The 25521-nt window shown below is 51.8% G+C and overlaps 4 protein-coding genes across 12 annotated transcripts; 2 read left to right on the top strand and 2 right to left on the bottom strand.

The window, feature by feature from the left end:
- The first annotated feature begins 124 nt into the window (after positions 1-124).
- ANKZF1 (ankyrin repeat and zinc finger peptidyl tRNA hydrolase 1) lies at positions 125-6648 on the top strand. The gene is made up of 14 exons (XM_019445883.2): positions 125-260; positions 561-710; positions 1666-1775; positions 1995-2097; positions 2214-2407; positions 2807-2919; positions 3014-3161; positions 3454-3682; positions 3844-3990; positions 4827-5298; positions 5467-5578; positions 5712-5879; positions 6017-6102; positions 6316-6648. Exons 1-14 carry the CDS (start codon positions 134-136, stop codon positions 6437-6439), a joined length of 2283 nt encoding a protein of 760 aa, XP_019301428.2. The 5' UTR covers positions 125-133; the 3' UTR covers positions 6440-6648.
- GLB1L (galactosidase beta 1 like) lies at positions 6589-16631 on the bottom strand. Of its 7 annotated transcripts, none has more exons than XM_019445887.2 (17): positions 16448-16631; positions 15140-15445; positions 14795-14961; positions 14409-14559; positions 14204-14264; positions 9980-10074; positions 9702-9876; positions 9557-9615; positions 9331-9452; positions 9180-9220; positions 8881-8999; positions 8501-8575; positions 8289-8378; positions 8033-8146; positions 7622-7753; positions 7172-7387; positions 6589-7026 (listed from the first exon to the last, which is right to left on the bottom strand). In XM_019445887.2, the coding sequence occupies exons 2-17, from the start codon at positions 15206-15208 to the stop codon at positions 6757-6759; spliced, it is 1956 nt and encodes a 651-aa protein (XP_019301432.1). In that variant the 5' UTR covers positions 15209-15445; positions 16448-16631; the 3' UTR covers positions 6589-6756. The 7 variants fall into 7 exon arrangements, with proteins under 7 accessions (XP_019301432.1, XP_019301433.1, XP_019301435.1 ...); XM_019445888.2 differs by having other exon boundaries at positions 15140-15407; XM_019445890.2 differs by having other exon boundaries at positions 15140-15278.
- Positions 16632-16661: 30 nt separating this feature from the next.
- Positions 16662-20171, top strand: STK16 (serine/threonine kinase 16). 3 transcript variants are annotated; one of them, XM_019445897.2, is made up of 8 exons: positions 16662-16741; positions 17098-17287; positions 17883-18102; positions 18367-18500; positions 18671-18791; positions 18918-19013; positions 19438-19559; positions 19675-20171. In XM_019445897.2, exons 2-8 carry the CDS (start codon positions 17202-17204, stop codon positions 19811-19813), a joined length of 918 nt encoding a protein of 305 aa, XP_019301442.2. In that variant the 5' UTR covers positions 16662-16741; positions 17098-17201; the 3' UTR covers positions 19814-20171. The 3 variants fall into 3 exon arrangements, with proteins under 3 accessions (XP_019301442.2, XP_019301443.2, XP_019301441.2); XM_019445898.2 differs by lacking the exon at positions 16662-16741 and adding an exon at positions 16751-16811; XM_019445896.2 differs by lacking the exon at positions 16662-16741 and adding an exon at positions 16781-16896.
- A 1453-nt stretch (positions 20172-21624) lies between these two features.
- On the bottom strand, positions 21625-25521 carry LOC109265033 (tubulin alpha-4A chain). Its single transcript, XM_019445895.2, has 4 exons — positions 25389-25521; positions 23368-23590; positions 22906-23054; positions 21625-22669 (listed from the first exon to the last, which is right to left on the bottom strand). The coding sequence occupies exons 1-4, from the start codon at positions 25389-25391 to the stop codon at positions 21698-21700; spliced, it is 1347 nt and encodes a 448-aa protein (XP_019301440.1). The 5' UTR covers positions 25392-25521; the 3' UTR covers positions 21625-21697.

The following is a 25521-nucleotide window of genomic DNA, read 5'->3' as shown; positions in this document are numbered from 1 at the left end:
CAGGCGGGACTAAAGGATCGAGGTGGGTCTTGGACAGTACAAGGACCAATAGTGCGCCCTATGTGGGGCGGGGCTGAGTTGCGGGCGACGCCATTTGTCCCCTTCGCTGCTCCGTAGTGACGAGATTGTTGTGATGTTGCAGAAATCCGGGCTTGGAATTGAAGACGAACATGCGGCTCGGTTCCCAGGACCTTTGGTGCAGCTGCTGAGGGCGGGGGCGAGTACACGCGGTTTAGTCATTGCTGGAGTTCATCGCACGGGTAACGAGGAGCGGTCGATTAGGGATTGTAGCTCTTTTGGACTCGATTTGGGAGCTGCATGCTCCCCTTTCACTCTGTGTGGTCCGGGACTGGGGGTTTGAGAAAACGGGTTGGGGTCACGTATTAACCTGCAGAGCGGACTGCTGGTACCAGAGTGAGGCCCGAAGTGCCTTGCGGCGTTGGGGAGACCAAGTCAGGTAGGCAGGAGACGGGGCGGTAGGATCTCTCTCTCTCTGGGGAGCTCTGTTTCTGTTCCCCGCTTTCTGCTCCAAGAGCCGCTCCTAAATAATTTCTGCTCAGCTATGTCGCCAGTTTCAGCTGCAGCCCAGGTTCCTACGTTGGTCTCCCTGTTTGACCTCAACGCGGATGCTCCGGTCCTTCAGGGCCTGAACTTGGTGAGCCACCCTTCTGGGGAGGCTCTGGCCCAAGCTCTGCGGACTTCCTGTCCAGGTATCTGGGAAGGTTTGGGGAGGATCCATGAGGTACGTGACACGCTCTTTAGAGCTTATTGCTCCTCCAGGGAGCACGTTCTTATTGATATTCCCCAGTTTAAGAGCCCTTGTTGACGTCTTTCTATGGATAAAATTTATCTTAGATTCACTCAATCTCTGGGTTGTTTCCAACACAGACGCCTGGATTGTCTCCAAACCAACCTCTTGCCATTGTTTGTATCAGGTCACGTTTACAAGCACTGCCTGCAAAATCACTTCAGAATTCCTAGAGTTCAAATTTAACTGGATCCCAATTAAATTACTCGTTCTTGTTGAATATAGAACAAAAATTTTTTAAATGTTTATTTTTGAGAGAGAGAGTGAATGGGGGAAGGGCAGAGAGATTGGGAGACAAAGACCCCCAAGCAGAGGTGGGGCTGGAAGCATAGAGCCCAAGGCAGGGCTGGAACTCACCAACCATGAGATCATGACCTGAGCCAAAATCAGGAGTCAAATTTTAACTGACTGAGCCACCCAGGCGCCCCAATGTAAAACTTTTTTTTTTTTTTTTTTTTTTACAACATTAGTTTGTCTTTGGCTTTTTTTCTTGAGCATGTTTTTTAAAAACCGGACTGTAATTGGAAACGTTAATCTATTTAAAGGGCATCTGAGAAGTGGTTTTTGCAAACATGATTTTAATGTTGCCAAAAATTATTTTCTACAGGATTCCTCTAGATAATCCCTTTAGTTAATTTAGTGTTTGATATATATTCACCTTACATACATTTTTTCAGAAACATTGTATAAGGTGATTACTGTGCCATTTATTTCATTATTACTAGATTATAAATTCTTTGGAGGAAAAGATGTCATCCTTTTCTTTTGTATCCCCCTTTGTATATTAGACAGTGAATGTGATTCCAGGTGCAGATTTGGGCTCCCTTTCCACCTCTAATTACCCTCCCCTTATTTAGGTTCAGGGGAGAGCGCAAGCCCAGAAAGAAAACTCCAGGGTCTGCTTGATATTTCAGAAAAGTTATTTTGTTCAACTTGTGACCAGACCTTCCACAACCACCAGGAACAGGTAAGGCCAGGTGCGGAGGTAAATGGTGGAAGCAAAAGTATAATGGTGGGTGAGGAGAGGTAGACGTATGATTTATCTTTAATAAAGGTTCACGTTTTGAGTAAGGCTGTTGGTGTTATCCAACACACTTCCTGGAGTTCTGTTACTGGTGATGGGTACCATAAAGGGCCAGAGGGGGGCATATTTCCACATTCAGCCTCCCCCTTTGCTTCCTACCAGAGGGAACATTATAAGCTTGACTGGCATCGGTTTAACCTAAAGCAACGTCTCAAGGACAAGCCTCTCCTGTCTGCCCTGGACTTTGAAAAGCAGAGTTCCACAGGTGATGGCTGGTAGACCTGTGTTGAGTAGGACGTGGGGGTGGAGGAAGGCTCTAGTTTAGGAGCCTGTGGAAAGGTCAAAGATGGAACGCCAAACCTGTGCACCTCATGTTTTCAGGAGATCTTTCCAGCATCTCAGGATCAGAAGACTCAGACTCAGCCAGTGAAGAGGGCTTGCAGATTCTGGATGAGGAGAGGGCAGAGTATGAGAAGCCCAGCAGAGCCCAAGGCCTCCGCCCCCATCGGGTTCTTTTCCAGAATGCCCGGGGCCAGTTCCTTGATGCCTACCGCTGTGTCCTGGGCCCTCACCAGGCAAGTGGCAGCGCAGGTTGTGTGGTCAACTGCAGCCTTTTGGACACTCAGCCTAGATTTCCCCTGAACCCAGTCCATTTCTTACTTCTTTCTCTTTCTTCCTGTTGCATGTGGGGTCACAATTGACAGCACAGTCTTGGATTGAATTGGCCTGAATCTGGGGTCGGGTGTAATGGAGTTAAGTTTGGAAACAGACCAATCTAGGTTTGAATTGTCATTCTGCCACTTGATCTTGACTACCTCTACAAGCTTCAAATTTCCTGACTTGTAAAATGGAAACAAGCCTCAGGATGGTTATATGAAATGAGATAGTGCAGGTGAAACACTTAGCCCTGGCACTTAGTTTCTTACTCTCAGTGAATGCAACAGATAGGTTTGTGCTGTCCCTCTGTCATCCAGGTGTCCCCAGAAGAACCAGAACTGCTGCTACAGAACCTGCAAAACGGAGGTCCCAGATGCTGTGTGGTGCTCATGGCTGCGGCTGGGCACTTTGCTGGTGCCATTTTTCAAGGGTGAGAGGGTGCTGTGTGGGTGTAAGGATGGAATGGACCCGGTTAGCCTGGGAGTACGGGCTAGTTTCCAGTACTGAGTCCGTGTTGTCTACAGAAGAGACGTGGTGACACACAAGACCTTTCACCGCTACACGGTGCGGGCCAAGCGGGGCACGGCCCAGGGAGTTCGGGATGCCCGGGGTGCGGCTTCTCGTTCTGCCGGAGCCAACCTGAGGCGCTATAATGAAGCCACGTTATATAAGGTGAGTTAGGCGTCCCAGATCTGGTGGTCCGCTAATCTACTGTTTACTCCTCTCAACTTGGCAGATACTCCAGTGGGGGTGGGACTCCCGTATCCTCCCAGTCTTCGTTATTTCTGAGTAGGCGAAGGTAGACTAGGGATGGATCCCCAAGAACCTCAGCCTTCTCATTCTTCCTTCCCCTATGTTACCTTCTATTTCCCATCCCTTACACGTCATCTGTGGGCCATTTTTTGGTTGGAGATTTGAAAACAGCAAGTGAAGATACACTGGCCTGACTTACTCTTTTTTCTAGGATGTTCGTGACCTGCTGGCAGGGCCGGGCTGGGCTAAAGCACTGGGGGAGGCTGGGACAATACTGCTACGTGCCCCCCGCTCTGGCCGGTCCTTGTTCTTCGGAGGCCCTGGCGCACCCCTGCAACGGGAGGATCCCCGGCTTTGGGATATCCCCCTCGCTACCCGCAGACCCACCTTCCGGGAGCTACAGCGTGTGCTCCATAAGCTGACCACTTTGCATGTCCACGGTGAGCCTTTTTTCTAGATCCCCAGACTCCCTAGATCTTCCTGTACTTTCCAGCCCAAGCTTTGGTTCTCATTTGTACATCCAGACAGCATCTTCATTGAGAGAAACCTGGAATGGCTTCTCCTCAACTAAACTTGAGTAACATCTTTTGTTTTATGGCAGAAGAAGACCCCCGGGAGACAGTCAGGTTGGACTCACCTCGGACACACTGGAAGACCATGAGAGAGAAGAAGGCTATCGAGGCAGAAAGAAAGGTCTCCAGTGATGAAAATGAGGCACTTGGGCAGAACGAGGAGTCTCCCAAACAGGGTTTGAGCACCATCTGGCAACTGTCCAATCTCTATCTGGGTGTCTATCCTGGAAATGCAGTCAGATCTCCTACTGTCACTTCCTTCTTTTTTTTTTTTTAAGTAGGCTCCATGCCCAGTACAGAGCCCGATGCAGGGCTTGAACTCACCACCCTGAGATCAAGACCTGAGCTGATATCAAGAGTCGGATGCTTAACCGACTGAGCCACCCAGGCGCCCCACTTCCTTCTTTATAGATGAGCCCTTACACAACACACACACACCGTTATACACACACATAAGTCTATTATGATAAGGGGTATGTGGTAGCAGTTACAGAGACGTGTTTTGTGACCTTTCCAAATTTCCTGTTCTCTTTTGTTCATGGATGTATCCTCAGTACTTAGAAAACACGAAATAGTACATGAAATAGATGCTTGTGTTGCATAAACCTTACATAATTGACCTGTCTTACCGGATGGTGTGGTTTGGAGCTAAGGCCTGCTTTCCCGGCTGCAGACTCTTAGTCTGTGTGGCTGTCACTGCTCCCATGCTCTATTCTGTTATGTACCATCCTAAGGCTGCTCAAGGGGAGAGTCTAAGGACACTTGTTCCTGCATAGCTCCTGCTGGGTCTGTCCTTGTCTGAGCTGAGAGTTCCATTTCTGCATGTGATACTAACAGACTCAGCTTTTGATGTTCTACTTGGTCTTGGCTGACAAACTACAAATACTTAATTTAATTTCAAGATCATCTGAATTACCTTTTTATGTACACTTATAGCATCTGGGCCAGCCCACATACTGCCACCCTCTGTATATCTCTTTGGACGGACCTAACATGTCATATTTGTCCCCAGGTTCAGGGTCGGAGGGAGAGGACAGCTTCCAGGTGGAGTTGGAGCTAGTAGAGTTGGCAGTGGGGACCCTGGATCTTCGGGAGTTTGAGGTATTGCCAAAGCGGAGGAGGAGGAAAAGGAATAAGAAGGAGAGAAGCCGAGACCTGGAGGCTCTTCCCCAGCAAACTCAAGAAGATGAGGCCTTCTCACAGTCCACCCAGGGACGGGCAGCCCCTGTGGGGCCTTCTCTGGATGAGGCCAAGACCCCCGATCAGTCAGAGCTCTGGGACATGCTTCTAGCTGCTTGCCGAGCCGGAGACGTTGGGATGTTGAAACTCCAGCTAGCTGCCGGCCCCATAGACCCTGGAGTTCTGTCTCTGCTCAGTGCCCCCTTGGGCTCCAGCGGCTTCACGCTCCTGCATGCGGCAGCTGCAGCTGGGAGAGGCTCAGTGGTTCGCCTGCTGCTGGAGGCGGGTGCTGACCCTACTGTGCAGTAAGTAAGGGTCCCCAAGCCGAGCCCTTTAGGGTATAGAGAGGATCATCTGGAGGCTAATGGTGGCACTGGCTACTTCACAGTATCCCCTTCATCTGTCTGGGTGAGGTTGGGAGATGTAGGAAGCGAGCTGAACCCATTTTTTTTGTGGGGGCGGTTTGCACCTAGGGACTCGAGGGCCCGGCCGCCATATACAGTCGCAGCTGACAAGTCAACACGTAATGAGTTCCGAAGGTTCATGGAGAAGAATCCAGATGCTTATGATTACAGCAAGGCTCAGGTGAGCTGGAAAAGAAGCAGCAGCAGAGTAGGAAGCCATCACAGACTCTGGCTAGATCTTTTCCACTTTCTTCTAGTTTCCCCAAAGATAGCGTGTATGGGTCTTACCTTACCCCTCCCTGGAAATTCTCCAGGTGCCAGGGCCCCTGACGCCAGAAATGGAGGCACAGCAGGCTCTGCGGAAAAGGGAGCAGAAGGCTGCCCGGCGGCAACGGGAAAAACAGCAGCTGCAGCAGCGGGAGCAGGAGGCGCGGGAGCAAGAAGAGCGGCGGCGCTTTGCCGCCCTCAGCGATCGGGAGAAGGTGAGGCCGGTGGTTCTCTCTTCCACAGCTGAGACCTCCTGAGAGGTCCGACCCCTTCCCAGTGTGCCGCTGTCACTTCTGGAGCATCCCATCCACCACTGGGGCCTTGTCCTTAACCAGACTTCTCTTCCCCGCAGAGAGCCCTGGCTGCAGAGCGCAGGCTGGCTGCCCAGCTGGGAGCCCCCACCCCTCAGGCCCCAGGCTCTGCAGCCGTCAGTGCTCAGTAAGTGCTCAGCCTGCAGGGGCAGGCGTGATGGGTGGGCTGTGTTGGGGCACGCAGAATGAGTGCTTGCAGAGAACTCGGGCTGTTGAGGGGACTTGAGATGTTCTGGGAACCCTCTGGAGCCAAACCAGAAATGGCAGGAGGGAATGGGGAGAGCTTGGATCGGAAAGTTTCTGGGGTACCTGTTGAGCCCTTTGTGTTCCTCTTGTCCAGACGCTGCTGGAGTTGTGGGACATCCCTCCAAGGCCTCATTCCCTTTCACTATCTCGACTTCTCTTTCTGCTCCACACGCTGCCTCCGGGATCATCGCTGCCAGGCTGGAAAGCCCTCTTCCTGATCTCTTAGGGCTGCGCCTGGGGCTGACTCTGGGCCTTGAGAGGGTGCATTCATGCTAGCCTTAGGCTTCTTCTTTCCCATGAAACCAGAGTGTTTGGAATAATAGGGAGGACACTCAGGAACCAGGGCAAAGACAGGGCCACAGAGGTGTGTGGAGCTGGTACCGTCTCTGGAACTTTAATCATAATAAAGTTTGGCAAGGAAACTGCACTCGTACTCGCATTCGGGCCTTGTGACCTTTGGTTCCACGTGGTCACCAGGGCCAGCACCAAGGGATCCTACCCACTCCGTGTCCCAGGCCCAAGGGTTACCTTTCTTTCAGTGCCCACTTAACTCCATTGGTTCAGAGGGACTTTGTGTATCAGCTGAGAGCGAATAGATGTATGTCTTATGCAAGGTGCTATTGAGGATAGGCCTATCCAGAAACTGGATTTGGGGCTCAGGAGGCACGTTTTCTAGCTCTAGCAATGTGATTTTGTTGAGGGCTCCCCTAGAAAACAGCAGGGGTCTTGGCACATAGAGGGTCTGTTGTGGCCCCTGCCTTGTCCAGTACCGGCCCAAGTTAAACCCATTGATCCAGACTTGGCCCTGGCAAAGAGAGAAGAAAATAAAGGGTCAGCTATCAAGGGCGTAGCATCATGCCCTTTGGGGTTTCTAATCAGGAATTTCTGCTGCCCCTTCTTCCATGATTTTCCTCTCATCACCTTGACCCCAACCCCACTGTCAGCAGTACCTTGGTCCATCCAGGTAGAAAGAGGAAAGTGTCCCCGCCTTCTCCTAAAATTGAAAATGTTGTGGAGTAGAAGGTGGGGCCAGAGGGAGCTTGCAGGTGTGAACTTCTCAGCAACGGGAGGGGAAACCACCACTTTACAAGCTTATCAACTTTCAGAGGGAACATCAGCCACTGGGTAAGGGCTGTTTGTCCCAGAACTGGTGGCTCTAATAGGCCCTGTGAAGAAGACAAATGAAAATTCATCATTTGTTAAGCTCTTAAGGCCAAACTGTCCCTAATCAAGCCCTGGGATATAACTGTTGGCCATGTCTAGAGCCCCACAAGTGACTACTTTGCTGCCTAACTCCTAAGCACATGGCTCTTGTCTATCTTTCATTAGGCCCCTATCTTTCCAAGGGACTTTGGTCAGTAAGAGCATGGAGGAGAAGGGGGTGGGCAAAGCTAGCTCACCTTGAAGTCACTGCTGTTGGACCCAAAACTGAGCCTCCCCATGTTCTCCAGCAGGATGTCCAGTTTGGCCCCCATTTTCCCTATCAAAAATAGTTGGTGTTTCATGTTTCGTTCCAAGACACCCTGAAACACCTGTGGATAAAAAGACCTGTGAGCGGAAGGGCTCCACATCCAGCTCGTGGCCATGACACAGGAAGCTACGTTAGCACCTGTATCTGGGGAGCAAAGAGAATGTGGCCTGTCAGTTACCCATCCATTCTGGAACCTTAGCCTCAGCCAAATTCTTCCTCATCCCAGCTTATCCCTGGGCCCCCTGCAAATGTGGGCAGACAATGGGAAAAGGTAGATAAGGGGACCTTAAGGCTAAAGGTGCTGGGAAGGAGAGAGGAGATGGGCTCACAAGTTTCTTACCCCATCTACCATCACATAGGCACGGTCATGGACTCCATTGTTAGGCACCCACAATTGTGTTGGCTCAGAAACAGTATGGGTCAGATAGGTCCGGTACAACATAAAGCCGTGGTCCTGGGTGTGGAAGAGTTAAGCACTTAAGATGAACTGAGAGGTAAGAGAGGACACTGTGGGGAAGATGTGCAGCTCAGAGAACCTTTGGCTACAGCTGTTGAGGAAGGTTGCCATTCCTACTGGATGTGGGATTATGCCTTACCTGTTTGACAGCCTCAAAGGTCATTGGCAAGATGGAACGGATGGGCCCGTGGGGACACAGGATGTCCAGGAAAGACAGCAGATACCCATCCTATTAGAAAAAGGGAAAGGTATTAGAACAAAGGGGAAGTTTCAGAATAGAGGGCAGGATAGGCTAGGCCATTTATAGAGAATAAAGAGGTAGGATCAGAGAAAAGATGGGGAAGAGCTTACCAGGTGCAGGGTCAAAGGTCCGAGCATCATCTTAGGGCTGGGGGGAGGTAAAGGTCCCAAGGGAATTTCCTGGAACTGAGCCCAAATTCTCTCAGGAGCCATAGGAAAACCACACAACCCCTATTCCAAAACCCCGCACAGGGATCTTAACCTGGGGTCCAGGGAAGGGCTTCATGGGGTCATGAAGATCCTGTAATTTTGCACACACTTGTGTGTATCTTCCCAAATAGTTCCCATTTGGGTGGGTGGGAAATGCTTCTGTGAGGCTATGTGGCCCAGACAACAACCAGTGATTTATGGGATCCCATTACAAACAATTTAAGTACTCCCTTTCCCCAAATTAATAAAAGCCTTTGGCACTCAATGAAGTGGTAGGGCACCTTGCTGATGACATTTCGAAGAGCAAAAAGCTTAGGTGTAGGGTCCCCAGCTTCAGATATTGGTGCATCATAGTCATAGCTGGTAGTAATTGGAAGAAAGCGTCCCTTCTCATCAGCACCTGGGGTCAAATCAATTTCATTAATTCAATATCTCTCAAATAATAGGCACTAAGCAACAAAATTCATGCTGAGAAGTTTGCCATCAGAGGGGACAGGGGTGGCCATATCCAGCTTCTAGACCTCATAATCTAATTCCTTGATACGTCCCTGCTTCTACCCCAGGGACCATCTGGACTCACCATTCCAGTATCCGAAGTTGGTACCTCCATGGAACATGTACCTGAAGAGGGGGGGAAGGTGGGGGAAAGGCAAAAGCTGACCCACTGAATCTTCATTTTCATCCCCAATACCCAGTTACAGCTTCATGTTGGCCCCCGTGTCTCCAGTTACATGTTCACGCTGGCTCCCAACTTCAGCATGGCCTCTAGACCTTTGGTTACAGCTGAAATGGATCGTGTGGAGTGATTCTGGCCCCAGTAATCCAGCCAGCCAGTGTAGTATTCAGAGTTCACCTAGAAGGTGAAGTGGAAGATACCATAAATGAAATGGGAAACTGAGCTTGACCCATTCCAAACCCTGACTCTTGTTTTGACTGTCATCCCCTCCAGCTCCTCACCAATGGCCCATGGGGTTCATATTTCCGAAGCAGGGCAAAGATTTCGGTCATGTTGTCAGCTGCAGAGAGGAGGCAAAAGGTGAACGATAAACATAGAAGAGGTGCCCCTTCCCCAGACTCCACTCCTAACCCTTGCTCAGGAGACCTGGGCCAAAATCTACAGTGGTATAGAGTCCCTGGAGGGAGCCACATTTGAGTCCTTCAGGCCCATCTGTGGTGAAGAGCAAGATCCTGTCTCCTAATAGCGCACGGAAGAGCCCAGCCAAGTGTCTCATGTAGGTGAAGTCACAGGCTTTGTAGCTACCATATTCGTTCTCCACCTGCCAAGGAAAAGGAAAAGTGGAGCTTGGCCATGCGGTGGGGGTTAGGACCCCTGGCTCCTCCTTCCCCTTACCCAGTCAATTTGTACCCAGTCACTTGTACCTGAATGCTAATGATGTTGCCCCCATTGTGGTAGAGCCATGGATATAACTTGGGCAGCAAGACCTTGAACCAGGAGTCCACTGCGGCAAGAAAGTCTAAAGGAAGGAGCAGTGCTCTGCTCATTAGGACACCACCGCCTCCATAGCCCCCACCCTTAGTATCTATGCCAGCAACTTCAGTGATGCCTGAACCCTGGGCTGCAGTTGGCATCCCACTTGTCTGCAAATAAATCTGAGAAGCAGTGAGTCTGAAACCCTCTTATGTACTTGTATGGCAAGGACATCTGGGCATAGGAACCCCTGAAGCAGTGTTTCTTGTAAATTTAGTTTTTAAACGTAAGAAAAATGTTAAATGCATCATATGGAGCTATTATTATGTAATCAGTGTATACTTGCGAGGGCTGTGAAGTAGCATGGGAATTCACAGAAATGCAGACTCTCTGACCTGCACCCTAATGTAACTGACGATCCAAGTGATTTGAGTCATTAATTGAAACATCGCTGTATTAGGTATCACGCCTTAGGTATCATCCTCAACTCCTGTTTGTGATTTTTGTTGATTCACCCTCAGGGTCTTCACTTCACTTCCCTCTGCCGGACACTTTCTCCCCACCGTCCTTTATCCAGCCAACTCCAATGCGAGCTTAAGATCTTAACTTATTTCGCTTCCTCAGGAAAACTTCGGCTATCCCAGATGAGCGCAGATGTCTGTTACACACTCTCACATCACCTCGTACTTCTTTTTCAAGCATGTAACAAATTATAATTAAGCATTTACTTCTATAATTGTTTCCCGACCGTCTCTCTCCCCCACCGTGAGCAGGAACCTAGTCTGTCAGGTTCATTTGCTGCATCCTATCGCTGGGGACAATGCCTAGCAGACAGCAGACTCTCAAAGGTGGAGTCAACAAAAGATGTGTTGGAGGATATTTTTGCATTAAGACACTGAACCCCTTTACATTTTGTTTCCTGTATAAAGGGTGCCCAGGTTTGACCGCCTCCTTTAATCCAAGCGCATATTAAATCTCATCCAACAAGTATTTACGGGTGCTTACTATACACCAAACAATGCTCTAGGTGTTAGGGATACAGAGGACAACAAAATAGACCAAAATCTCTGTCCTTGTCGAATTTCCTTTCCAGTGAGGAAGGCAGACAATAAATAAATAGCTAAAATGTATCATGTGTTAATGCCAACAACAAAAAAATATATATGGAAGAAGGATATATATGGAAGAAGGAAGAAAAATATATATGGAAGAAGGGGAGCTTAAATTTTAGAGCGTAGCCCAGGGAAGGCATCACGGAGAAGGTGATTCTGCAGGAAGACTGAGGGAGCACCGAGTGCAAAGGCCTCAAGGCAGGAATGTGCCTGGTGAGTCTGAAAAACAGCCAGTGAAGCCAGTGTGAACAATGAGGGAAAGAGTAGATGTCAGGTAGGTGACTGGGCCAATTAGGTAGGACCTAATAGGCCATTTTAAGGAGTCCATGGTTCATATTCTGAATGAGATGAGAACCTATTAGAGAGATTTAAGTAGAGAAATGACATGATCTGAGATATATGTTTAAACTTCTATTTGCATTGAGAACAGACTATAAGGGGTGAGGGCAAAGAAGGGGAAGCAATAAGGAACCTATTCAAGTAGTCCAGGTGGGAGAGGCAGCTTGGACCAGTGGGGGTGATGAAAAGTAGTTGAAGTCAGTATATTCAATATATTTGCAGGACTTTCTGATAGGTTGAATATGAGAAAAAGGTGTAACAAATACCATAGTGTTTAGCCTGGTCAGTTGGAAAATGGAGTTGCTATGAACTGAGGCGAGATGGTAGGAACAGCTCGTTGTAGAGGCCATACCAGAAGCTTAATTGTATCATTATGCCTTGGATCTCCAAACCTGCAACCAGATATATGTTTTCAGAGGCCAAGGGAGAGTCCTGGAACTGGAGATACATATTTCAGAGTCATTAACTATTAGATGGGATCAAAAGCCATGAGAATGGATGAGATTGTCTAAGGAAACACATAGAAAAGAGAAGCATCCCAGGACTGAACCCTGAAACACCCCAGCATTTAGAGGAAACAGAAAGGGAGAAGAACCAGCAAGAGACTAAGAAGGAAGGGTCAGCAAGGCTGGGATGTGGGGGAAAGGGGGGGGACCAGATAAAGGTGGTATTTTGGAAGCTGAAAGAAGAATGCATTTCAAAGAACGGAGGCCTAGAGAGGGACCGTGGATTCAGCAGTGAAGAGGTTGCTAGCTTTCTTGAGAACAATGGACATTGCATGTTGGTGTCCCATCACTACTTTGCCATTTCAGATGCATTTCATAGTCAGCTGAAGTCAGAGGAATTGCTAGAAGGGGCGCAAAGCTCTTCAGCACCCTATGAAGTGAAGTGCCTGGAAGGTCCCCAGCAGATACGAAGCAATTTTACCAGAGTGATCCTTTTTTTTTTAATGTTTATTTTTGAGAGAGAGAGAGAGGGAGAGAGGGAGAGCATGAGCAGGGAAGGGGCAGAGAGAGAGGGAGACACAGAACCTGAAGAAGGCTCCAGGCTCTGAGCTGTTAGCACAGAGCCCGACACGGGGCTCAAACTCATGAACTCTGAGCCGAAGTCAGAAGCTTAACCAACTGAACCACTCGTGCTCCCAGAGTGATCTTTTTAAAAGATATAAATCAGATAAAATCACTCCCTTGCTCTGATGATGGAATTCCTATTTACACCTGAAGTAAAATCCAAACTCCTTGAAATAGTGGGCATTTCAGAGTTGATCATGAGTTCTTATCTTGTCTCTCCCTATGTTCTTTCCCCAGGCAATGGCCCAGTATCTGTGGATCTAAGTGCCATCTTTAGACTGGTGAATCCTAAATTTATCTCTAGCTCAGACCTCCCCGTGAGCTCCACACTCACGCAGCCCGTGGCTTAACATCCTCACTTGAGTGTGATATGATAAAAATTTAACATGATCAGAAGAACTGCTTTTCCTCCAAAAAGGTGGTCCTTTGCCACCCCTAGTCTCTTCCACCTTTCCTATGTCAGTAATGGCACCGCCATCTTGACTAGCCAGAAAGCTGGATTCCTTTCTTTCTGGACCCTACCCCCTGCCCCTACTCTTCCCCTTCCCAACAAAATCTATCAATCAGTCCTGGTGATTTTGATCCCCAACTTGTATCTCAATTCTGCCCTCTTCCCATCTCCGCCACCGTCACCTGAGTCCAGGAGCCAACACCTGCCTCCTCAACTACAGCCAGAGTCTCCCAATTAGTTTTTCCACCTCTATCCTTGCTCCCCTCCCTCCATTCTCCACACTCAGGCTCAAGTAATCTGAAAACAAATCAATATGTCTCTTTAAGAAGCTCTTTCAATGGTTTATGTCTCGTTAAGCTCTTTCAGTGGCTTTCTACTCTGCTTAGGATAAAATGCAAACCCCTTACAATGGCCTACAAGGTCCTGTATTAACATTCCCTATCTATCTCCAATTTCACAGCACATTCCTCTCTCCCTATGCCCCAGCCAAGCTGGCCTCAACCATGCCACGTTCTTTCCCATCTCTGTGCATTTGAATATACTGTTTCTTCTACCTGGTCATTCTCACCTCACTCTTTATATGACCAGAGCTTTCCCTTCCCTGGAGTCAAGTGAAATGTCATCATTTCAGAAGAGCCTTCAGAACTTCAGACTTCCCTACCAAAAACAGGTGTTCCCGGTTTTTAATTTTTTTTAATGTTTACTTTTGAGAGAGAGAGAAAGAGCATGAGCAGGGGAGGGGCAGAGAGAGAGAGACACAGAATCTGAAGCAGGTTCCAGGCTCTGAACTGTCAGCACAGAGCCTGACACTGGGCTTGAACTCACAAACTGTGAGATCATGACCTGAGCTGAAGTCGAAGTTTAACCGACTGAGCCCCCCAGGTGCCCCAACAGGCCTTCTCTGTTATTCACAATCGCGATTCCTTGTCTGTTTTCTTGTGTAGTATTTATACAGCTTGCAATAATCTTACAGGTTTTGGTTTTTTAACAATCTGTTTCTTTCACCATAAGCTCCATTGCACAGGGACTGAGTCTGTCTGGTTCCCCAGTTTCTAGCATCTTGTTGGGCATGAAGGAAACACTCAAATATCTGCATGGATGATCTCCAGTTTGGGGATGGTCTCTTCTGTTTTGGGCACCCAACGACCCGTTTTGTTGCTGTTGTTTGCTTTTTTTTGTGCTAAAAATCTTGTCTCAACTCACCTGGATCTGAGGTTCTCAGTTGGATTTCAGGCTTTTGAAGCAACCAGGCTGGGAGACCCCCCTGAGACAAACATAAAGACAACAGGTTTTGTTGTTTGGGAGTGAAGTAGCGGAGGTAAGAAGGGAGGATGTTGTGTATAGCACTGCAGTGTGGGCAGATGGGAGGAGTCCAAGAAGAGCACGAGTGGCCCTTCTCCTAACTCACCATCTCCCACTCTGCACAGATGTAAGGTCCTGGTCTGAGTATGACCAACAGGTCTGCTATAGATGCCTCATTCAGAAATGCAGTGAGGTCCCGGCTGCCATTAAAGTTATAGACCCCAGGCTCTGGCTCATGGTAGTTCCAGGGCACATAACTGAGAAAGAAAGAGGTTAACAGGGCCCGAGGCAGGGCGGTGCTGGAGAGTCCTAAGGGATCAGGCCTTGCAGGGAATCTCCAGGAAGCGATTGGTAGGAGGTCCTGGCCCACCCTTTCCCACCCTAGGCCTGGAAGCCCTGGAGCTCTCATACCCAGCCAGTCTATCTGTCCCAACACCCTTCTTAAGTGGGTGGTAGGAGCCACCCTCCATGGCTCTCCTGAGCACTTCTTACAACTGTACAGCGTTGAGGCCACTCATTCGCATCTTCAAGAGCCGGTCTGCCCAAAGCACCCGTGGTACCCGAAAGTAGTGCAGGCTGCCGGACACGAAGCGGAATGGGGCCCCATCCAGGAGGAATCTGTCATTTTCCCGGTCCACTATGAACGACCGAGTGTCTGCCTGCAAAGGGAGAGATTATGCTCAGCAGAGGTCGAGTTGGCAGGGGGACCGGTGTCTGCATTGGAGATGGAACTAGCCCTGACCATTGTTGCGTTACTTTTCACTTTCTTTCTCTCCTGGGCTAGATCTGATCCCGTTTCACCGCACCCAGCCTGCTGATTCAATCCTGTCATTTTACCTGGGGCAGCAGCAGCGTCAGAAGTGGCAACAGCAGGGAAGGAAGGCAGGGCGGCTTCTTGGGAGCCATGGCGCTAACACGGCTCCTCTAGTCAGAGAGGGCGGTCCGACTGTCACGTGGCGGATTCCTGGGAGGGAACCTCAGCGAGCAAGGGGGCGGAGACCACCTCTAGTTGCCAGGCGATCAGCCTGGCCTTGTCCACCCGCTACTCTACTAGTTTGTAAAATCCTCTACATCTTGAATCAGCTTCATCAGCGTCACCTGGGAGCTTGTTAGAAATGCAGAGTCTCAGGTCCTACCTCAGACCTACAGAATCAGAATTTGTACTTTAACAAGATTCCCAGGCGATTCTAAAGACATCCAAGATTGAGAAGCACTGTTCTACTAAACTGAGCTCCCTGAGGGGGAAGAGTACCTTGTCCACCTTGAATCCTCAGCTTCTAGTACAAGGCCCGGCACATAGCAGGTTAAATCTAGATGAATGAATGTCAGAACCGGGGGGCAAAAATAGGTTCAGAACCAAGAGAAACCAGATCTTCCCAGTGGTGTGAAAGTGGGGAACAGATTATAAGAGGGATCTTTTTTCCTGGTGGCCCTGTTTCAGTAAGAGACCATCTCGGCCATCCCGTCTTCTTTGGATGTGCACTGCTCTCCAATTTATCCCTGCCTGCCTGTGCGAGAGATGCCAAGGACAACTTGGGGCCAAGACTTGGGGATTTGTGAATTTTCATGACTCCTGCCTTCACAGTCCCAAGCCTGGGATGTAAGGACCAGGATAAAATAAATAAAATGATGATAAAAATAATAGTAATTTCTGTTTACTGACACTAAGGGCTGTGTGTCAGATATTGTGCTCAGCACTTTACATCTCATTTAATCTTCAAAAAACTCCGGGCAGTAGATAATTCTCATTTCCATTTTACAGATGAAGAAATTGAGAGAAAATTTAAATAGCCTGTTTAAGGTCACATAACTAGTTTAGCAGAGATGGGATTTGAACTAGGCATTCTGGCCCCACAGTACGTGCACTTAACTTTGGGTACTATTATACCTTGTTACCATTTAGGGAAACCGAGGCTCTGAGAGGTTAAGTAAGTCGTCCGAGGACACACAGCTAGTAACTAAGCTGTTAAGACAAGATTTAGAACCTAGTCTGGTTCAAAAGCCTAAGCTCTTAACCACTGAAATTAGAGTGGTGGGATACAGGCCAGAGCCCCAAGGTTGTACTGATCAGAGACGTAGAGGTCCAGGCCGCCAGCACCCACCCCAGAACCGCCCCTCTCGGCTGGACTGTAGTCAGCCTCCTACCTCCGGCATTGGGAGATGGAAGTCCTGGGGGCCTCGGGCCGAGCCCGGCTTTGCTCCCCTTTGGCGTAAGTGCCTGCGTCTTGACCACTACTGAAGGCCAGGTGTGGAACCTTCACCCGGGTCCTGGGACCCGTCCTACCCCAGGCTTAGCCCGCCCCCGGCCTCTCTGCTTCTGGCCCCCACATCATCCATACGCCCAGCGGTTGCTAGGCTACCGCGGGCCGTTACGCCGGCGCGGAATGATGACGTACTCACTTCTTCCGGTCTCCCGCGTCTCTCTCCAGCCCGAGCCAGGTCAGTGGGGATCCGGGGCTGACTCTCCCCGGGCTCTGCGCGCCGAGGCCGGGGGTGGGCCCTTCTGGAGGTGGGCTGGGGCCTCGCACCCCCCGGAACTACCCTCTGCCCTGCCGTGGCGGCCCGATGGCCGTGGGAGCGGGGGCCTCTCCAAGGTGGGCTGGGGTTGGAAGAAGCGGCCTGGTAGTCGCTGTGTGGCCGGAGGCTTTAAGGCACCTGACTCCAACCTTCTTGGAGTTGGCGTCGCCAGGGCCCGTTTTCTCTACGTTCAGGGACCTGGGCCCCAGCTCTCCTGGTACTTCAAGGGTCGTCTGGATTGTCCCTGACCCACGACTCTGCCGTTTTTTTCCTTCCAGCATGATCCGCTGGGCCCCCAGCGCATCCCCTGGAAGAGCCCACTCAACCTGGACGAAGCCTTCGGCAGCCTCAGACCGCCCTTGAGGAGGATGACTGAGACACTATGGGCCACGCGCTGTGTGTCTGCTCTCGGGGAACTGTCATCATTGACAATAAGCGCTACCTCTTCATCCAGAAACTGGGGGAGGGGTGAGTGTTTGGCAATCACTTAGCTAGTAGTCCCCAGCGTTATGGCGATTGAAGGACAGCAGTCTGCACAAGATAGGGGCATAGAAGTATCCTCTTAACATATCCTTTAGCTCACCTGTCAGAGCCTAGCGACACGGTAGTCAAAACAGTGGATTCTGGAGCCAGGCCTCCTGGATCCGCCTTGTGTGACCTTGAAAACCCATGGTTTCTTCATCTGCTTAATGGAGATGATTTTTTTTTTTTTTTTTTTTTTGTCACTGATGGAGTTGTAAGAATTAAATGAGATAATGCATATAAAACATCTCACCCAGTGACTGGTTCACAGCACTTGATAAATGTTGAGTGTTACTCATTTAATATTTATGGAGCGTTTGTCATGTGCAGAGCACTGCCTTATGATCACAGCACCTCAGAGATTACTGTGTTCCTGCTCTTGAGCCCAAAGTGTAAAATTGTCACACTCCTCTTGAAGCCACATCTTGGGAGGGTTTTTGCCAACTGGGAAAGATACCCCCCCCCCCACCTCTTCCCTCCAGGGAATCCCTAGCAGTATGGGAGATGACCGTGGTCCTTCACTGACCCCTTTGGCCCACAGTGGGTTCAGCTATGTGGACCTAGTGGAAGGGTTACATGATGGACACTTCTACGCCCTGAAGCGGATCCTGTGTCACGAGCAGCAGGATCGGGAGGAGGCCCAACGAGAAGCAGACATGCATCGCCTCTTCCATCACCCCAACATCCTTCGCCTTGTGGCTTATTGTCTGAGAGAGCGGGGCACCAAACATGAAGCCTGGCTGCTGCTACCCTTCTTCAAGGTCAGAAAGTCTCCTGGCAATGGAGGGGCTTGCAACAAAGCCATCTACCAAGGGCTGTGTGAGTAGTCAAGCATGTTAGGAAGCAGATGCCATGTCCTGGGTTTGACCACTTCAGATTTGGGGTTTAGAGGAACCCAGGTGGGAATGTGAGGTGTATAGTGCGTGCAGTGAAAGAGTTGATAGGCTGTGACACAGGGAAGGGATCAGGGTCCGGGATCAGAGGCTCAGAAAACATCTCCAACTGTGGGAAAACTTGTGTTGCAGAGGGGTACGCTGTGGAATGAGATAGAAAGGCTGAAGGACAAAGGCAACTTCTTGACTGAAGATCAAATCCTTCAGCTGCTGCTCGGTATCTGCAGAGGCCTTGAGGCCATTCATGCCAGAGGTTATGCCCACAGGTCAGTGGGAGGGCCGTGCGTATTTACGGGGCAGAAAGGAAGAGCCTCACCAAGAGGATCAAGAGGTCTCTGCTCTCCTCCCAAGGAACAATCCCCATGATTCTTTTGCCCTCAGGGATTCCAGCCTCCCTGTCCAGGGATGCTCATGGGCCATTTCTACTTCCCTACAGGGACCTGAAGCCTACCAATATCTTGCTTGGAGATGAGGGGCAACCGGTTTTAATGGACTTGGGCTCCATGAATCAAGCTTGCATCCATGTGGAGGGCTCCCGCCAGGCTCTGGCCCTGCAGGTAACAGAGCGTCCGGCTCCTTTGCCCTCCTGTTCCCCATCCGCAACTTCTTCCGGTGTGTGCCCCAATTTGGTCACATGACTATGACCTGTGCCCCACTTTTGAGTTGTGGGGCCACTGTTCCAGGACTGGGCAGCCCAGAGATGCACCATCTCCTACCGGGCCCCGGAGCTCTTCTCTGTGCAGAGCCACTGTGTCATCGATGAGCGGACCGATGTCTGGGTGAGGAACATGTGGGCGGGAGTATGGCGGGGAGAGGAATGCTACTCTGTACCTGCCGTGAAATAGAGAGGCAGGTCTTTGTTTTCGAGTGCATGGGGCCCCAGGAACTGCATGTGTCCCCATCCCCCTCGACTTCCTTCCTGGGAGCTGTCACTGACACCGTACTCAGTTGCTCAGGAAGTGGTATAATCCCGCTCTTTGAACAGAGTGAGTACAGCTAAGTGTCAGGCCTGAAGGCAGTGGCTAAACGAGGGGTACAGAAGCCTCCAGCTACCTGGTGATTTCTCTGGACCCTGGTTTGGTGTCATGTGGCTGAGGTCAGCATAACCTTTTTAGCTTATGCAGTCACATTTCACTACAGAATTAAGAGGAGAGGTATCCCCCCCATTGGTCCCCTGTCAAAGAATAACCAAGTTGTGCTCAGTCCCTAGGCTGTGTGCTATATGCCATGATGTTTGGGGAGGGCCCATATGACATGGTGTTCCAGAAGGGTGACAGTGTGGCCCTTGCCGTGCAGAACCAACTAAGCATCCCGCACAGTCCCAGGTAAGCAATAAAAGGGCCACCAAACATTTCAGACTGCTCCCAAACATTAGTGGAGTTGGAACCTTCGCACAGGGAATGAGGACTGTCTGGTCACCCTGTCCGCCTCCTTCCACAGGCATTCTTCAGCACTGCGGCAGCTCTTGGCCTCCATGATGACTGTAGACCCCCAGCAGCGTCCTCCCATTCATCTCCTTCTCAGTCAGCTGGAGGCACTGCAACCCCCGGCTTTGGGCCAGCACACCACCCAAATCTGAACAAACCAGTGGCCATGTTGAGGTGGCCCCCGGGCCTTGGAAGGAGGATCCCATCCCCTTATTAGAATCTCCACGTGTTCTCTCCAGGACTGCTGTCTTGCAGTTGGGGGCAGGTGGGTGGGGACAGTCAACTCAGTCTCCTGTCTCTGCTTCTGCTCGCTTATCTCAAAGAGCAACAACTGAACAGGGGGACAGACTGAGTTGGGGTGGACAGAGTTGGGGAATGGGGAAAGGGAAACTGATAGAATCGAGACAGGTTCTGAGCAGGACTACTGAGCTTACATCATGGTCTGCCTCCACATCTGGAAGCAAGAGAATGTATAAATAGAAGAATAAAGTGAAAGTAGCTTGGTGTGGATCTTAGTCTCATTGTTCCTGGAGTGAGAAGAGGTGCCAGGGGCCCAAGGTCTGGTTGACGTTTCCAAGGGAACAGACTGGGAAGAGACACTCGTGTAGCGAAGGGTGGTGGGACTTCGTCATTCCATGTGAGGAGGCAGGTATCCTTACCTTACATCTGGCTAGCCAGGAGCGGGCAGTTCTCCTAGCTTGCCTTGGTCAAACACTTAAAGCTGTTCTGGATTGAGCTGGCCTCTGTGCTAAGAACTGGGACCAGGGCTCCCTAGAAGCACACTCAATTCTTTCCTTCATTCCCAGGAGTGGGTAGCTGAGTCAAAGCAGCCCAGCCGGTTTGCCAGGCACGGGCTCCTGGGTGGAGACACCTGAGGAAGCTTTGGGACAACAACATAACAGGTCTCCCAGCCTCAGCCTGGGGGCAAGGGGAGTGGAGGTGGCAGCCTTGTGGCCCACAGTTTCTCCCAGATGGTTCTAGCTCACACATGGTTAATGATTAATGAGGCCACTTGGTGTGGCAGTATCCAGCTGCCACTTCCTGTCTACTCTGCTGAGTAAACAGGGGCCCTGCCTTTGCTAGGCTGAACTGTTCCCTAGGGAAGGGCACTGCGTCCCTGAATCACCAGGGAGGGGAAGGCAAGGGCAGGGCTGGCATCTCCTGCTCCTGAGATTGAAGCTTCTTTTCTCCCTCCCCGCCCCCCCCATGCTCACCCCCATGTGCTGACGTCGATGTGGGTCCTGGGGTGCCTATTAGCAATGCTGGAATTTTCTCCAGGGCCCTGGCAGGAGGCTCCCCCCAGCTAGCATAGAGGCTGAGGCCAGAAAGAGAGCACAAACAGAGAAGAGATGACCTGACTTTTAATGGCACAGCCCTAGGCCCCAGCAATGCAGCAAGAGAGACACTCAGCTGTGCAAAGCTGCTCGGAGGTGCAGTGACACAACTCAAGGAGATCGCCCTTGTCCCCTCCCATCCCCCAAGCTTATGACTAGGCTCCATGCCCAGGAATTGTGGGCCAGCCCGGCCCCGCTCCCAAGCCCTCATCACGCACAGAGGTGCCTGGGCCAAGCTTCCAGAGTCAGTGAATGCAGAAGCAGCAGGAAGAATAGGGTAGCAGTCTAACTCAAATACAGAAACTGCTGGATTTAAACTTCTACTTGGAAAGGAAGTGAGAACTCGTATCTTTTCAACAGCTTGTGGCTGCACAGACAGGTCCGGGATTCAGTCCTCCTTTCCTCTCTACTCTCCTGGGCGCCCCTGGGATCTTACATCAAGGTCCCTGAGGTCACGTTTCCTGGGCCTGGCAAGGACCCCTTGGCAGATCTCACCTTCAGCCATGGAAGGGAAAGGGGTCATGGGCAGCAAAGAATGAGGGCGGCAGCAGAAGCAGTGAAGCAGTGGCAGCGGCAGCAGCACAGAGAGGAAGGCAGCAGAAGCTCAAGCACTCACAGAGGGGACAAGAAACCGTGCAAGGAGACTGTTTATTTCGAAAGGATTTTGCAATAAACATAGTGAATGGGCTCCAGGCAGCTGTTCTATTCTTCTCCCTCATCCTCGTCCTCATAGGAGTCGATGCCCACCTCCTCGTAATCCTTCTCCAGGGCAGCCATATCCTCCCGGGCCTCAGAGAACTCCCCCTCCTCCATGCCCTCGCCCACGTACCAGTGCACAAAGGCCCTCTTGGCATACATCAGGTCGAACTTGTGGTCCAGGCGGGCCCAGGCCTCGGCGATGGCGGTCGTGTTGCTCAGCATGCACACGGCGCGCTGCACCTTGGCCAGGTCACCCCCGGGCACCACGGTGGGTGGCTGGTAGTTGATACCAACCTTGAAGCCCGTGGGGCACCAGTCCACGAACTGAATGCTGCGCTTGGTCTTGATGGCGGCGATGGCGGCGTTGACGTCCTTGGGCACCACGTCTCCGCGGTACAGCAGGCAGCAGGCCATGTACTTGCCGTGACGGGGATCGCACTTCACCATCTGGTTGGCAGGCTCGAAGCAGGCATTGGTGATCTCTGCCACGGACAGCTGCTCGTGGTAGGCCTTCTCTGCAGAGATGACCGGCGCATAGGTGGCCAGGGGGAAGTGGATGCGAGGGTAGGGCACCAGGTTGGTCTGGAACTCCGTCAGGTCCACGTTGAGGGCCCCGTCGAAGCGCAGGGAAGCCGTGATGGACGAGACGATCTGGCTGATGAGCCGGTTGAGGTTGGTGTAGGTGGGGCGCTCGATGTCCAGGTTGCGGCGGCAGATGTCATAGATGGCCTCGTTGTCCACCATGAAGGCACAGTCCGAGTGCTCCAGGGTGGTGTGGGTGGTCAGGATGGAGTTGTAGGGCTCCACCACGGCCGTGGACACCTGGGGGGCGGGGTAGATGGAGAACTCCAGCTTGGATTTCTTGCCGTAGTCAACCGAGAGCCGCTCCATCAGGAGTGAGGTGAAGCCCGAGCCGGTGCCCCCTCCGAAGCTGTGGAACACCAGGAAGCCCTGAAGTCCTGTGCACTGGTCAGACTGAAAGGCAGGAAAGAGAAACAGCAATGTAGGTGGGCGAGGCGCCTGAGAAACTCTACCTTCTGGCTCCACAAAAGCCTAAAATCTCTCAGGAGTCAGGGTAGAGACCCAGAGTCTGGAACATGCTCTGGAACACATACAATTAGAGACGACCCCCTGAAATGGATCCTGAAAAAAGACGTTCCTGACCATTAGCATCGTCTGAAAGCTCCCTCCCTTCCATCCCAAATTCTCACCAGCTTGCGGATCCGGTCCAGTACGGGGTCAATGATCTCCTTGCCAATGGTATAGTGACCACGGGCATAGTTGTTGGCGGCATCCTCCTTCCCAGTGATGAGCTGCTCTGGGTGGAAGAGCTGCCGGTATGGGCCATTTCGGATCTCATCTGGAAGGGCACAAACACATCGTTAGGGCACAAACCACAAGGCTGTGCTCAGCAAGGACCTCCCTCCCCCAGCGTGGTAGCTGCGGTCAGATGTATGGAAAAGCTCATCCTTCTGTAAGCCTGTGATACCAGCCTGTGAGAGAAACCCACACCCACCACCCAGCCTGGCCTGCAATCAGCCCGCCTTCTTCAGCTTCAAAGATGGCACAAAGAGTTTGCAGGGCCAGGAAAGCCAGGTCTAGATACCATCTCGCCAGAGAGAAGCTTAGAGTCCCTCTCTGCTCCCCTCAATTCCACCCCATCTTCCTCTCACCAATCACAGTGGGCTCCAGATCCACAAACACTGCCCGTGGCACATGCTTTCCAGCACCGGTTTCACAGAAGAAGGTGGTAAAGGAGTCGTCCCCTCCACCGATGGTCTTATCACTGGGCATCTGCCCATCAGGCTGAATCCCATGTTCCAGGCAGTAGAGCTCCCAACAGGCATTGCCCATCTGGACACCTGCTTGCCCCACATGAACTGAGATGCATTCACGCTGAGGTATAAAGAGAGGGAACACAGCATAAGCCCCACATCTACAGCCCTCACCTCATGAGCTTCTCTCCCACCCTATCACCTACCAGCCAGGATGCTTCGGTTGGCCAAAGTGGACGCCTGGGGCTGAGCAGAGGTGGGAAGAGGCTGGCAGCCTGCCCAGGCTGCCCCACATAGGACTTAACAACTGGGGGCACCCAGTAGGGCAAACCAATCCCTTCAGTCTACTTCCCTGTGAGGACCTTGTCAAGTAAGAGCTGTGGCTCCACATGACCCCGCCACACTCAGAAGACCCTCAGGGAGGACAGAGAGGGTAAGTGCACATGAAAAGCAGGCAGATACTTGACTCTGAGACAAGGACAAGCGACTTTTCAGCCATTTTCAGATGTATACTCCCAAAGCTACCTGTCTCAAGAACCTGAGAAAGGACAGGTTTTCCAGGGCCATGAGTTTATAGCTAGAAGCCCCCCAACTTGACTAATTCTTTGAGGATGAGCAGCTAGGATTTCATATAACCCTCTCCCCCTTTCTTTCCTGTGGGCTGCAGAGGTGTCTCAGACCTCGAGTCTGGCATCAACTGACCACACTGACCGTCAGGGTATCCTCTCCAACACCTTTAAATCCCATCCGGCTCTGGAGATCAATCCCAGCTGGCTCCTCTCCCCACCTCCACCCCCACACTCTGGGTGTCTTCACCACCTTCATCCACCGCGCAGCCCTCACGGAAATAGCAGAGGGTGCAGATGGCAGGCGCGGGCAATAAGGGTTGTGGGCACTGGGGCACCGGCTGCCTTAGGCTCATCCCTGCCAGTCTGAAATTAACCCCTAAAGAGCCAAAGTGGTGCGGCGCAGGGCCCGCGCAGCCTCCCTTCCCAACACCGAAATGGCGGGGTGACGGTTTCCAAACACCCAGAAAAGGAAGCGGAACCTGCGGTGAGGCCCCAGAGGTAACCCGCCTTGCCCTGCGCAGGGTGAGCGCCATCCTGCACCCCCGGTCCCGCAATCGCTCCCCTTCTAGATTCTTTCCAGTTACATCCCAGCCGAAAGCGAAGATTGGATTTCGGCCCCCGTTCCCGGACTATAAATACCACCCCCCTACACACACCTCTTTCCCCTCCCCCCAACCTGGCCTGGGCCCGCGCTCTCGCTCAGCGCCAGCTGTCTCTGCCCGTCCGTTCACTGGGCTCGGGCAGGAGAGGGGCCGACTCGCCTCATGAGGCCGAACCCCATTCCTGCCACCCCTCCTGGCTCAGAAGCGGGGTGCTGAGTCACGGGGGGGGGGGGAGGGCTGTGGGTAGGAGGGATGCACACACAGTCGGAGGAAAAGGGGATGCTGAACCAAGTAATCTGACCCCCTACCACCTTCTTGTGCTAAGCACGTGTTCGCTCAGTTCCGGGGAGCGGGGGTCGCGGTGGGGGGAGGCCAGGGGCGGAGGGCAGCCCAGGGGGTCTCTCTCATCCGCGGAAAGGACAGGGAGCGGGACTGCGACTCCCCCCAGGAGGGTTAGGGCACAAATGCTTGGTGGAGCAGAAGGCGATTTCCAGAAGGGCTCCTCTCAGCCTCTCGGCTAGCGAAGAATTCCACTCCACTCCACCCCTCTTCCCCAGCCTCCAAAAGTGGACAGCACGACTCGGTCAAAGTCACCAAGACAGTGGGGGTGGGGGAATGCACAAACCCTCGCACCTCCTCGAGCCCCGGAACGCCGGATGGAGGGTCCGGAGCATCCCGGGAGGGGGGGCCCCCAAGGAGGAGAAGGGCAATAAGGGGACTGGCGCGATCCCGGCGGGGCCGCACTCACCATGGTGAGTCCGGGCGGTGGGTCTCACGTAGAGTCCGGGTGACGGGTCTCGGTGAGAACTGCGCTAGCTGCAGTGCCGCACCGCTCTTATAGGCGGGGGGCGGGGCCCGCGCACTGCGCTCACCCACTGGGG

This window comes from Panthera pardus, unplaced genomic scaffold (genome assembly GCF_024362965.1).
Source record: "Panthera pardus isolate Hobbes unplaced genomic scaffold, ASM2436296v1 HiC_scaffold_10, whole genome shotgun sequence".
NCBI lineage: Eukaryota > Metazoa > Chordata > Mammalia > Carnivora > Felidae > Panthera > Panthera pardus.
Note: the sequence above shows the minus strand (reverse complement) of the source record. Positions and strands in the feature narration are given on the sequence as shown.